Genomic DNA, 13,462 nt, shown 5'->3' on the forward strand with positions numbered 1-13,462 from the left:
GGCGGGCGGGGGGGGCCCCGCCGGGCGCCGCCAGCCCCCTCCCTCCGCCTGGTCGCCTGGAGGCTGGCCTCCCTCGGCAGGCGGAAAAATGTCTTTCTTCAACTTTCGTAAGATCTTCAAGCTGGGTGGTGAGAAGAAGAAGAAACAATACGAGCACGTCAAGAGGGATTTGAACCCTGAAGAGTTCTGGGAAATTATAGGAGAGCTGGGAGATGGTGCTTTCGGTAAAGTGTTCAAGGTAAGGACAAGCGGGCGACTCAAATGACTTGCAGTATTGCTCGTAGCTAAAAAATGACTTGTAGTGTTGCTTCTGAGTTCAGCGCTGTCTGAAGCTTGCCCGTCTGTAAGCTCTGTCACCTTGGGATGCCTGTTGTAAGCATCGAGTTCCCGGAGAACTTTGTCAGGCAGGTAAGCGCTGCGCCCGCTGACTGCCCTGCGAGGAGGGACGTGTCCCGAGTTCCCGTGGTGTGGGAGAGCAGAGCGTGCGATCCAGACGCTTCTTGCCCATAGAGGCTCATGAAACTAAAGATAGAAAAGACCTATTAGGTCATTGTCCCGCCTTCTGCTCCACCCGGCCCGTTGCTGGATCGCTCGCTTCTCCTGTATTTTGGTTTTTTGGACTCGTGGACAGTGTGGCTTCTGGTCTTACAGAAAATGTATTTTCTTAGGTGTGAAGTTCATACGTGTGTTTTTTAAAGTTTCTGTACGGAAGGAAGCCCATGAACAGTAAAATTGACTTGTGTGCCTCGTGCGTAGTTTATAGGGCCAAGCTCCCATCGCTTTTAATGGGCATTCTCCTATCTTGTTCCACGTGGAATTGAATTAAATAGTTGTGTTATCTTGGCTTTCTTTACGTGGCAGAATTCCTGTGTTGGATCTCCTAACTTTTCTCAGTTGTTTGATCTTTAAGTGTACTGGTACAAGTAGTGTTTTTAAGGATGCTTATCTAGAATTTATCAAGCAAAGTAGAGTACAATGACGTAGATACAACGCTGCAAGTGTTTGACAAGACTGTAGCTTTCAGGCAAATCTTTAGCTACTTTTCCTCGTTCTAAAAGGGCATTAGTGCTCCACGTTTGGTTTAGGGATAGTGTGGAAAAAAACATCATGGAGGATAAGCATGAGAGAATTGGGGAACTGATATGGATTTGAGACTCTGGAGCAGGTTCTTGAGACTAGGAAAAAAAACAGTATGAGAAAGAATAGCATTTACAGTGTTTCTGAGAGCTAATTCGGTCAAGAAACGTTTATATTTAAAGTACTGCATTTGAGAGTTTATGAGATCTGGGTACTCATGAAACCTGTGCTATTTTTGGTAGAAATTATTCTAGATTTTATTGTACTATGGTGTTAACCTGTTTGTAAATTTGAGCAAAAGTGCCACAGTTAGTTCAGAATGCTAGGTGTTTTTTTTCACCCTAGGAATATGTGTCAATGTTCTATTTTAAGAGTATCTAGTTTATTTTGATGTTGGTGTAATAACGTAGTCTAGACAGTGGTTCTCATGTCAGTGTGGAAGGTTAGAGTTTTTTTGATTAAAATGACTGGGAACTATGTCTGAAGTTGCTATATCATAAAACTTGGTGACTATAAAAACATAATGTTGTCTCTAACAGCATTTTCAGAGCATTAAAGTTTTTCTTTAAACTTCATAGTGGAGTTTTGATTCCCTATTCGTAAATATAATGTTCTGTCCCATAGAGATGACTGGGGAAGCCACAAAGATACAGTGCTAAATGTGTTCTCCTCCTCCCCCGCATGCATTTCCCCTCCCATCCTCAAACCTCTTCTAACTTCATCTTTATCTGTAGGCATGTCTGTATTAGCAGTAGTCTGTAGAGGAAGGTGTCTGAGTAAGACGACTGGTAAATTTTGCATTTCAGTGTACTTTGTGTACAAGAGAGTTTTTTCCAGTTGGATGTGATTTTTCACTTTGAGATTTATTTCTCAATGTGAAATGACAAAAGTGTAAACTGTTGAAATTGAATTTTTCAGAATTAAACCCTATTTTAAAAATAATAGTGGTCAGAACTACACATGCAGTTCACATGGTAAACTTGGTGAACGTAGCACATGTGAAAATTAACAGGTACTAGTACTCCTGGAAAAAAATTCCCATTTAAAAAAAAAAAAAGTCTCCTCCTGCATGTATTCAGCAGCATTCATTTTGTTTCCATCTAGTTTGAGAACAAGGATTACACGCAGATAGTAACTGTACTTGTGTTCCTGCATCTGAGCATGCTTGGCAAGAAACTGTTTCAAAAGCAAGGGTGTGTTAGGTTGTTCTTTCTTGGATATACACCTCAAATGAGAAACTGCAAGAATAGCCATTCAATACGTTCTTGAATTTTGAAATCAAAACTGTAAACTAGAACAGAGCTGTCAACTTTTGAAGACTGTGTCTTTAAGTGGGGGGGGGGGGGGGGGGGGGTGGGGGGTGTAATTTTGTTTGTGTGGTGGGTTTTTTGTTTCATTTTTTTTTTTACAAAAAAAACCCCAACATCCTAGTGTCAGTTACATTTTCCAAAACTACATTTGCTTTTGTTTAAGATCCTAGGAGTCAGTGTGTGACAGGGTTTTGGCAGATATATGATAAAATGGAATTGCCAGATAAATAAGGCTTTGTATACTTTGGATGTCTAATAAAAAATAGGTTAGATTGGTTACATGCTTTGATTTTCTGTAGAGAAGTATTTGGTTTAGTTGTGTAACTCATCTTCTGGACAAAGTATCAAATATTTAAAGAAAAACTCAAAAGCAACTCTTAAATTATTCTGGCAGTATTATGAAGCCTAGCTAATTAAATTATTTACATAAAAAAATGCTACATCTAGTGATAACTAGTTTTGTATACAGAAGTCTTAAGGGTATTGAAAACTTGTGATTCATTCCTCTTCTTCCCAAACACGTACAAGGGTCTTGCTTATTTTTTTAATAACTTAGCCAAATTGCTAGAAGAGCTTATTTCCTTTGAAGCTGTTTGTTCTAGTTTTCTAAAGCTTTCTTAGCTCTGGCAATTCATACATTTGTATTCACTAACTTCTAAGTAATGTTTAGAAATACTCTATTTCTAAATGTTTCGACTGCTGTTGCAAGTCTCTCGTGATCAGAAGAGCTATGTAACTGCAGACTACTGATGGCAAAGGTTTATGATTGTATAGGACTTTTCATTCTAGCCCTTTTCAGCCTCTTCAGAGAGGCCTCTTTTAGGCTATTTTCTTTTCTTTTTTGCTCTTGGCTAATGAATAATAGTGTAGTTTTTCATCCTTTTTCAATTTATAGACCCTTGTAGTACTTCAGTAAAAGGTGATGGCCCTTGTAAAGAGAATTTCGAGGTTGCTGATGATAGACTTTTTTCCAATCTTTTTTAATTGCCTTTCATGGGTTATTTAGAATTACTGAATGGGCTGCCAGGGTTCTGAAAGCCACTGAAGAAGCATAATATTAGCATTGGAGGCTGATTTCAACTTTGAAATTTGGCAGTTAGATCGCAAAGTATTTTTTTTTTTTTTTTTTTTTTAAAAAGAGATTGAAATTGTAACTGCTCTTGATTTGATAAGCCTAAGTCCCCTGAAGAATCTTATGCTCTTTGTGTTTAATTGTAATCAGTTTGCTTTAGAAATGAGTTACATTATTATATCATGTTACTTTATTGTGTGTTATATTGCCCTATTGTATCAAATGTCAGTTCAGTGCACATAGTAAACATTGCTTTACGGTAAATCAGTATAAGTAAGTGTTAAACTGTAGTAATTTTGAGTAACCATCAGCTTTAAGCTGCTGTCTGAATTCTCAGAAGTTAATGTTCAGGTGGTGCAAAAACAGACCTTTAAAATGCCTAATGTGTTCTGTGGCTCTTTCTTGCTAAAGTTACTGATTGACAATCTTTATTGTACAGATGTACATACTAATTAAAATGCAGCTATATTCTTGTGTTAACCTTTTCAATGAAATAAAGTGCTGGGACTATATTTCAGTAAAATTTGCCAGCCTTTTCTGGTAGTAAGGACATTGTACACTAATATAAGAGCACATACTGCAGAAAGGCATTTTTCTAGTGTTTAGCTGGTGTCATTGAGCACTTCACTAGAGGATACTCCTTCAAGAAATTAATGGCCTTTTGGCCATCGTTACGACGATTATGGGTACCATCCGTACAAATACAGTAATTTTAAGTCTTCTGCAGGAACCGATTCTGTAGTGGTAGAATATATGTGTCAGTATACTATATAAGATATAGGGTTTCTATATATGGTATGTGTATGTAGAGAGAATAAATAGTGTATATATATTTTAATAGAAGTTGACAAGTTATTATTAGAGAATCCTTTGTACTTGTCTGGTTTTGAATTGCATTCACGCTTCTTAGTTTGAATTGGAATATTCTGCCCTTTTATAGTATCCCATTTATTACCCTGAATCTAAAATGTTGGAAGCATTGTGTATACAAGATTCTCATAGGAATCTGGAAAATCAAATACTTGTATTTCATCTAAAGTCATGAAGACAAGTTTTCCAACTCTCAGCAATTAACTGGTGTTTGGTTAAAAAGCCTATTCTGCGTTCTCTTTAGGTTCAGAGAAGAAATGTTGTGGAAGCTGATAGCCATAATCATGGTGAACAGCATTACCCAAATGCATTCTCTTCTGAAAATTACAACTACGTTAAGTATTCATATATACTTATATTTGCAATAGTGGCCAATACAAACTCATCTCTGGCTAATGATAACAGGCTTTTGATAATAGTGTTTCTTCAAGTCCAATAAACTAATGATGTTGCTTCATTTAAATTAAGCTTTTGTTTGTGTATTTAAAACAATCTTACCTGTAATGTACCTATATGACTTACAGGAGAGCTTGTTTTTGCCTTAATGTCTTCTACAGCAGGTAGAAACAAGTACAAATTTTAAATAGTGATTTAATTAATCACTAAATTAATAAAGACTGGACCAATTTACTTACATCATTTAATGATAGTGCGGCTTTAACTCCTTTTACTGCCAAAAAATGAACTGACAACTGCTGGCTGCTTAGAAGTACTTTTTGCGTACCACTAACATCGTAACTTATTTTCTAATCCTGGAAAATACTTTAATTAGTCTGACCTGAAAACAAAATCAGGACAGAGCAAGGAGAATTTATATTGCCTAGTTTCTGTGGCCTTACAGCACATTGATCTAAATAATTCCTACAGCTGGATATTGCAACTTGAAGTTATCGTAATGACACTAATGTATCGTGCTGCTTGCTAGGATGGATATCTTCTACATCTGTAACAACACTCATAGGAATAGATTTTGACCACAATATCTAAGCTGCAGCACTGATATGCTGGGTTTTGTCTGCTCTTTATCTTTTGACTTATCTGGTGTCATTAGCTCCACTAATTCTTTAGAAGAACTTGTTAGAGCTGTTGGAACTCGCAAACATTCCTATATAAAAGGTACAGTTCCCTGTGGAAGGATATTGCTTGAGTTCGTCTGAAATCCTGTATGTTTGGTACTAGTTGGAAGATAAATTCACGTTTGAAAATTTCCAGTCAAATACTGTGTTTTGTGAACCTGAAGTTTCATGTGTGACTCTGCCATAAGCCTAGACCTGGAAAGAAAACGCGGGTGAAAATGTCCTAAAATGAATTTTAGTACATAAGAATGAATCAGTGAAGAACTTTTGGCAATTTTGATTAAAATTGTTTGCTATACTTAATATTTTTTGTTCTAATCTATTTTCATTCATAATTGACTATATAAGTTGACCTCTGATTAATCTGGAGCAGTAAAATAGTACAGTTGTCCTCAGGAGATCTGAATTAATAATATTCACTTAAATGCCATGTTGCTTTGTTTAGCCATAGAGGCATTAGTAGATAGAGGAGAGAAGAGAGTTGATTTATTCTCAAGAGACTAATGTATAAGATGGCAATGTTCAATTTTAAATATTTAGTCTAAGTAAAATAGAACTAAAACTTTACCTGAAGCTTGCTAAGAACAGTCATTTCCATAAGAGCAGCCTGAGTATTTTAGGGCTGCTGTGTATGGTCTAAATGAAAAAAGATATGTGACCATTCATAGAAGACAAACCAACGATTTTAGTGTTGCTGATCAGCTTGGTGAGTTGCTCTATAATGTTATCTTTATTTTCACACTATTGCAGTTTTAGCATGTTGAAGATACCAGATAAGGAAAAGGCAGTATCACTGTTTTAAACCCTGGCAAATGTGTCAAGGGGAAAGCTTTACAGAGCTCTTTACACCTATTGTCACTCTCGCTAAGTTTTCTGAGGAAAGGGGTAGTGCAAGAAAGTCGTCTCTAGACTGTAAACTGAGATAATTTTCTTGTTTTAAATGGCTATTTGCAGAAGGTAATATCTCCTTTCCATTTTGTCTGTAGCAAGGAAATACTCTAAAGAAGTATAGCACGTGTTTCATGTCTCACTTTTTGGACATCTTTAAGTCATTTGGCTTAAAATCAGCATCGCAATACTTAACTTATGAGTAATGTATTGTCTGTTGCAATCAGAATAAAAACTGAGGACAAGTTTGTGAAGGATGACAAGTTTGAAGGATAAATATAGAATGCTCATGATCACTCCTTGGTAAGGCAGTCATCTTTTCCAAGGTGTGAGCACAGTTATATAAACTGTTTGAAACTCTAAGTAAATAGGAAATCATTATTTGATTTTATTTATCTATGTTTATAAAAGTTCCTATTTTTTTCATGTCATCTGATATTTCATATTTCTTAGCTAACTGTTTGTGTAAGTGCTTGGACTGTTGGTTTCTTGTCTGGAGAGTAAAACTTTGGATTTCAGGCACAAGCTAAATGTGACTGTAATGTTGTGAAATAGACTGCAGAATGAAGCTGCTTCTTTAAGCTGTTCTAACTTGGTGAAATAATTCTTCATATCTAAGTCAGGTGCAGTCTATTTAATTAAATAATTCTGAAACAGGAGCTAAAAAAATGTTGTGGTACTGTTTTGGGGGTTTTTTTAACAGGTTTGGTAGACAAATTGGTTAAATCTCTTGAGCTTAGTCTTTGGCAGGGAAGTAGTCCTCCAGTAATACAATCCTCCAAGCAGTAATATGTGCTATTGTTGCAGAGCAGTAGTTCACAAGTTTCTTTTGGTGGTGACCCAAATTCTAGTTTTGACCACCCCATAAACGATATTGAAGAAATAATTTGTTGGGTTTGTATTTGCAAATGCCACAATCCCCAGTTTGGGATTTTTTTTGTTTTTTAATTAAATGCAGTTATGAATGGGCCTTACATATTTCATGGGCCGTGACCCACATTTTGAGAATCTTTTAAGATTATAAACATCATTCTTCTCCAATGACAGTTGTGTCTGTGTAAAAGAGGCAGCATGTAATTAAACCCTCTGGTTTGAGATCTTAAATGCATTCCCTGAGATCCTGGTGCCTGAAGTGTCATTTATGAATACTTTTTGGCCTTTGCTGCTTTGTGCTCCCCCAGTAACCTTTAATTATATTCAGATTGTACACAGAATTGATGAATTAGTATTGTCTCACCTCTTTTGCCTATTGTCTTTACAGTAGCTGCCAAATTACTCAAATATAACGGTTGTGCTATCTTTTCATTTGATACTGTTTGGATTGTTCCAGTTTTCAGTGTTTAGTGATGGAAAAGCCATGAAATTTGCAGTTAGAAAACAAAGCAGACTGAATTAATAGCACAGAGTAAAAAAAGAATGATGTTTTGTAATTTTTCTCCAAACCCATGTAAAATACATACCGTAACTCCCTCTATCCAATACACTTTTAATGGTTTTATAACATGATTACAGTTTGGAATGCTTGAAATAAATTTTTAACTGTCAGATATGTCTCAAATATGTCATGTGGAAACACATTTTTTTTCCCCCACTCAGAAATGGGAAAGAATCTTTTTAGAGAGAAAAAAGACCTAGTACTTGAAGAATATGTTTGAAGGATGTCAGGCAATAAAAATTAGCTAAGTAATGTTCAATAAAAGCTAGTAGGCGACCTCAAACCACTCTGCAATGGTATTCATACTTCAACAAAAAATTAAGGCTTTAGTGTAAATTTTCCATTGCTGTTTCTAATTTTCTGTTGAATATGCTCTACATTCATGATACAAACCAACTAAAGTACATGCAGCAGAAAATTTACCTGACAGGCAATAAAAATTAGCTAAGTAATGTTCAATAAAAGCTAGTAGGCGACCTCAAACCACTCTGCAATGGTATTCATACTTCAACAAAAAATTAAGGCTTTAGTGTAAATTTTCCATTGCTGTTTCTAATTTTCTGTTGAATATGCTCTACATTCATGATACAAACCAACTAAAGTACATGCAGCAGAAAATTTACCTGAAGCAAAAAATTCACAATAAAATAGTAATGGAAGATTCTTTGTATATTTAATGCACCTACTTAAACTATCATATTTGGTTTTAGGAGGACATAGTGTTTCTTAACGCAGTTCTAAATGTATGTGAAAGCAAGTCACAATATCGAAGTTACAGATTTTTCTTGTTTATTTTTACTCTTCTGGATTAAGACTGGTTTGCAGTATTCTGTGGGATTGCATGTGTTTATATGTGTTAATGTAAAACAGCTAAGCATGAATGGTGATTTGGAAGCTAAGAGAAAGACACAAACTTTTTCCCCTTTACGTAGCCATGTTTATAATTTTGAGCCATTTTCTATTTAGTTAATTACCTATAGCCTAGAGCAAGAAATTGCTCAAGCATAGATTCACGCTTGAATCAAGTTCCACCCAAAATCTGGCTTTAAGAAGGTTCTGATACCCGAAGCATGCTATCCCATGATATGATTTTTAATTTTTACTGACTTTTCTACGGAGAAGAATATGAAGAAGTGAAAAAGTAGGATCATACTACAATAGCCAAATCAATTTATTGATTAGCTTTTAAGATTTGCTTAATCTCTCCTTACTACAGAGGACTAAGTGACTGTTACCCTAAAGTGTAAATCTTAGAAATTAGTCTGTTGGTGGTTGTTTCAGAAAATCTGAAACCGAAGGAGGCCATGACAAATAAAGGGACGTTATTTTCAGAAAGAATTTTTCTAAAGTTGCATTAATGCAGTTATTCAAAATGAGTGGGTGAGCAGAGAGTGGAAGGGCAACTGTACAGTCTGCTGAAGCTTTTGGGGGAACCATTACCTTAAAACTTAAGTTGTGCCTACATCAAAATTGTTTTATTTAATATGAAAGCAATGGTGAATCCCTATGCTAAGGCAGAATCCTTTTGAATCTATCTAGCTTGATAATGAATTGGAGAAGACTGTCCCTTTACTTTCTTCATATCTAATTGAACAGCATTCTAGATCTGTCTGAGAATTTCTTGTTTAAGGAGGACTTTAAGGAACTGGGTTTTGTCTCTAGAAATGTTTAGTCATACCATGATTCAGAAAACAGTGTTCTGAGGGAAGTTATTGTAACTTTGTTAATGATACAGTAATAACTTGGCAAGACTTTTTGCACTGGAATTTATTCTTTCTTTATCTTGTAATGGTTCTCCGGACACAGATTTATGCTGTAAAACGAAAGCTTTTCTCTAGCACATGTCTAGATTTCACATTATAGAAGATGACTTTTCACTTGTATTTCTAAACTGTACTTTACCAGGAAAAGTTAATACTTTGTAATCAGAAGGCAGTAAAACCTTAACGGAGAAATGTCAATTGAGTGCTTCAGCAAGAATTAGCACGTTGCAGTAAACCCTCATCTCCTTCACAGCCTTTGTCTCAACCAGGCTTTATTCAATTCATATGCTGCCTCCTTTATTTTGTAAAGTTCAGTCATGTTCCTGCCCCACCTTCAGCTTTTCCTGTTTGAATTGAAGAGGCCCAACCTTTTTAGTCTGTTTTTTTTTTTTATAAGACAACTGCTTGACCCTTTAATGATTTTAATTGTCCTTCTCTCATTCTCTTACTTGCTCAACTTCTGCGGATGCCACAAATCCTTCAGTTCACCATTCAGGCGAACTGTTCTGGTTTTCAGTGCCGGATAGTCATGGGTCAGAACCATAGGTCTGTGCAACTACATTACACTGTGAAAACGGTGAACTGTGATGGTCGCTGGGAAATATCGTCAGAAGAGTTTGAACAGGAATTATCCCCAAAACGAAGTCGAATCATTCCAGTAATGCGGAGAAATGGGTACTCTTAGAGTTAAGCCAAGCTTGTTTTTACTCTTTCACCCTTTCTAACTAGTTTTTACTACTAGTGAAGATGCACTAACCGAGTTCCCTGAAAGAGGTAAGCACTGTCTGCTATTTTTCATGTCTTTGGGGTGGGAAGTCTGAAAGCTTAAGGATCACCATATAAACAAGAATTCTGTCAAGTGTTTCCCATTGATTGACAGGGATAGCTGGGGTACCTGAAAATGCCTCCTTTGCTTTTGGCTGTAGCGAGAACTTTAAGTTGTCTCTTAGCAACAAACTTAGATGTTCTCCTCAATTTAATAACCCTAGAAGTTGTTTGTTAATTTAGCATGTTACACTTAAATAAAAACAAACAAACAAAACCCCACACATTTCCCCTAGCATTTAAAAGTGAAATATAAAAATGGGCTAGTGTACAGACTTGTTAACTCTCCTATTTCAGTGATGTCCATTTCAACGTAACTTCTTCGTCTTTAGTGGCCCAGTATGGGACCTCACCTTTGAGCCACTGCAATATGAAGAAGATTCTTTTGAATCTCTGAAAAGCACTAAAACAGCGTGGAACTGTGATACTAAGTGAAACAGTCGATAACACATCTTCTCAAAGTGGTGCATTTCAATAGCTTTAGTAAGTACAGAAGCAGCTTTTGAATGATGAGTGGCTGTGTCTTTACCATGACTGTTTTCCACAACAGTTTTGGACGACACAGGTCAATGCAGCCAGAATTCTGGCAGTGTATTCCCATTCCCACCTCCTTCCTTGTGACAGGTCTGGTGCTTGCCAACCCCATGATGATCTGGTTCAAGGAACTAAACCACCCAAAAGCTGATTGTACATGTAATCTTCGTGGCTCCCCAGACCAGCTCACGGGAGGGCCAGAGAAGTGACAGTGCTGATGTAAGGGAAAAATGACAGGACAGTGTCAGCATTGGCTTAAATAGCTATAAAAGGGAAGCATCAAGGTGGCATATTGATACTCTGAAGTTGTTAAGGTGTGTCAGATGAATGCTTTTTGTCAGGACAAAAGAAAAAATAGATGGACTTGTGTTGTATAAACCATCTGCTGTTAGCAACAGTACTGACAAAAAGGCAGTTTTGCTAAATGCTGCTGTTGGTATTGTTATGAGCCAGTAGTTCTGTCCTTTTGCCTCACTGACATCCATGCTAGAAGAATTTTGTTACGTAGACATATTTTTAACTGGAAATTTACTAAAAGCCAATGTTCCAAATTTTCTTCCAGGTGGTGATTCTTTTCTCTACTTTAGGTATGCTGCGTAACTGCTAGAATGAAAATTTTGTAAGACTTCTTATTTGGCACTAAATTTACCTGTATGAGGAAAGTACATAAACAGAATTGAATTTCAGAGTGAGCAGAGTGTTTTGAAGCAAGAAATGGCTTAGATTATTTTCCCAAAGGAATGGAATTCTGCATTCCCTCTCACTGTATAAATACACAACAAAAGATAGCCCTCTGCTTCAAAAAGCCTTCAGCCTAATAAAAGAATAAAAAAAAATAAACATGAGAGAAAAGGAGGAGTAGGAGAAAGGGGGAAGTCTTATCAAAGAGAAAACTGCTTCATCTCTAACAGCTATGCTGGTGCATCCTCATTGCTGTCAATTCTTGGGGACATGGGCAAAATAAAGCTTTAATAATTCCATTAAAAGTAACATTGCCACACTATTAAGAGACAAGAACAGTACTTCCTCTTGAACATCTTGTGTGTTTAACTGTTTGCAGTGTTTAACTTTATCATGATACTCAGCAGTTCTGTTGGAGGAAGAACATTGTTCCTACATTGCATGAAAATCTTTTACCTCACAAGAGAAGCTCACAAGTTTATTAGTTGCAAAAGTCCGAGTAAAGCAACTCTTTTCCCTTTGCATATTTTGTGCATCAAGCTCTGCAAAGAGAGTTGAAGCATTTTATCTTGATTTGTTTGTCTGGACTTGTTTTTAATAATTTTATCAAGTAATGCAATTATTCCTAGGGCAATTTGCATTTATCACTAGCATATTAGGTAAATTCTGAATTAATTACACTAATCGGTAAAATGGCAAGCAGCAAGTGCAAAAAACATATCAGAATCTGAAAAAGATTCTCAGCAGCAGCATGCTTCTACATTAAAATTTCTTTTGAAATCAGCTGATAAATAATAGGATTGGCATTCATATAGTTTCTCAGAGTAGTCAGTTTTCTTAATTGTTTCGTTTGTTAAATTCACCAATTAAAAAAAAAAAATCAAACAACAAACCAAACAGTTAATCTGAAAGGCAACATCAGAAGCAACATGTTTCACTACTGTGTTGAATATGAGTGAAGTTTACTGACAGAACCCAAGATGCTATTTTTGTGGCACTACATTAGCCAATTTTCAAGGAATACCAAATGTTTATTCAGATGGCTCTTTCTCATCTCTTGAGATGTAATACTTGCAGCACAAAGATAGCTAGGTCATTATAAACTGTATGTGAGGCAACCTTTCTAACTTGCATGTCAGAAGATTTCACTTTGTTTTCATGAGACGGTATGTAGCTTTAGGGTCATTACTTAAGACTCACAAGAAAACTACTGGCAAGCCACAGACTGTATAAGCATTAACTAGCATACATCATCATAGTGAATTTTGTAATTAATAAAGTTCATTGTAGAACTGACTTGAAAATAACTTGTTTACTTGTTAGAGAGCTGAAAGGCACTGGCTTAACTATATTGATTTCTTTTTTTGTTGTTCCTGTCTTTGCAGTTGGTTTCTGTTAAATTGTTTTAAAGATGTGTACATAAGGAAGCAATAACTTCCTTCTAGAATTCTAAATTTCCCATTCTTTTTAAAATACATTAATACCATAAAGAGAATATGAATTGGTTTCTATAACAATTTTACTTAAAAAACAGGGATGATGTACAGCTTTTTTATGAAAGCTGTCAAAAGCTACTCTACTTCCTTTTTTCTTCAGAAATAGGGGAAGTTTCATCTCAACAAACTAGAGCATGCATGGAGCAACAGAATATATGCTTTGATAGTTTTGCAAGAGCTGTTGCCGGTTTTAATGTGGTCTTGATGTAGTCACGTTTCATTTCCCACTGTTACAACTGTGTCTTTTTGTAAAATGCTGAATCTTAAACTGCCTGTATAGTTTATATTTTTCCCTTAAAATATATAAAGTATAGTTTATTATTGTTCATTTTAGCAAGACAAAGAATGAAATGGGGTGATAATGCTTCATCTTGTTTTATTTAATCGTTCCTCTCAGGCTATTTAGCTGTGCTCATTGGAAGTCTTGCATATGGT

The 13,462-nt window shown here is 36.0% G+C and overlaps 1 protein-coding gene across 2 annotated transcripts in view; it reads left to right on the forward strand.

The window, feature by feature from the left end:
• The first annotated feature begins 26 nt into the window (after positions 1-26).
• SLK (STE20 like kinase) overlaps positions 27-13,462 on the forward strand; it is a 52,083-nt gene continuing 38,647 nt past the window's right edge. For both annotated transcript variants that reach the window (XM_009277844.2, XM_009277845.2), the window contains exon 1: positions 27-238. In XM_009277844.2, the coding sequence (XP_009276119.1) occupies positions 89-238 (150 nt within the window). In that variant the 5' untranslated portion in view covers positions 27-88. The remainder of the gene's footprint in view (positions 239-13,462) is intronic.

The sequence above is a fragment of the Aptenodytes forsteri genome, unplaced genomic scaffold (assembly GCF_000699145.1).
Source record: "Aptenodytes forsteri isolate BGI_AS27 unplaced genomic scaffold, ASM69914v1 Scaffold15, whole genome shotgun sequence".
Classification (NCBI taxonomy): Eukaryota; Metazoa; Chordata; class Aves; order Sphenisciformes; family Spheniscidae; genus Aptenodytes; species Aptenodytes forsteri.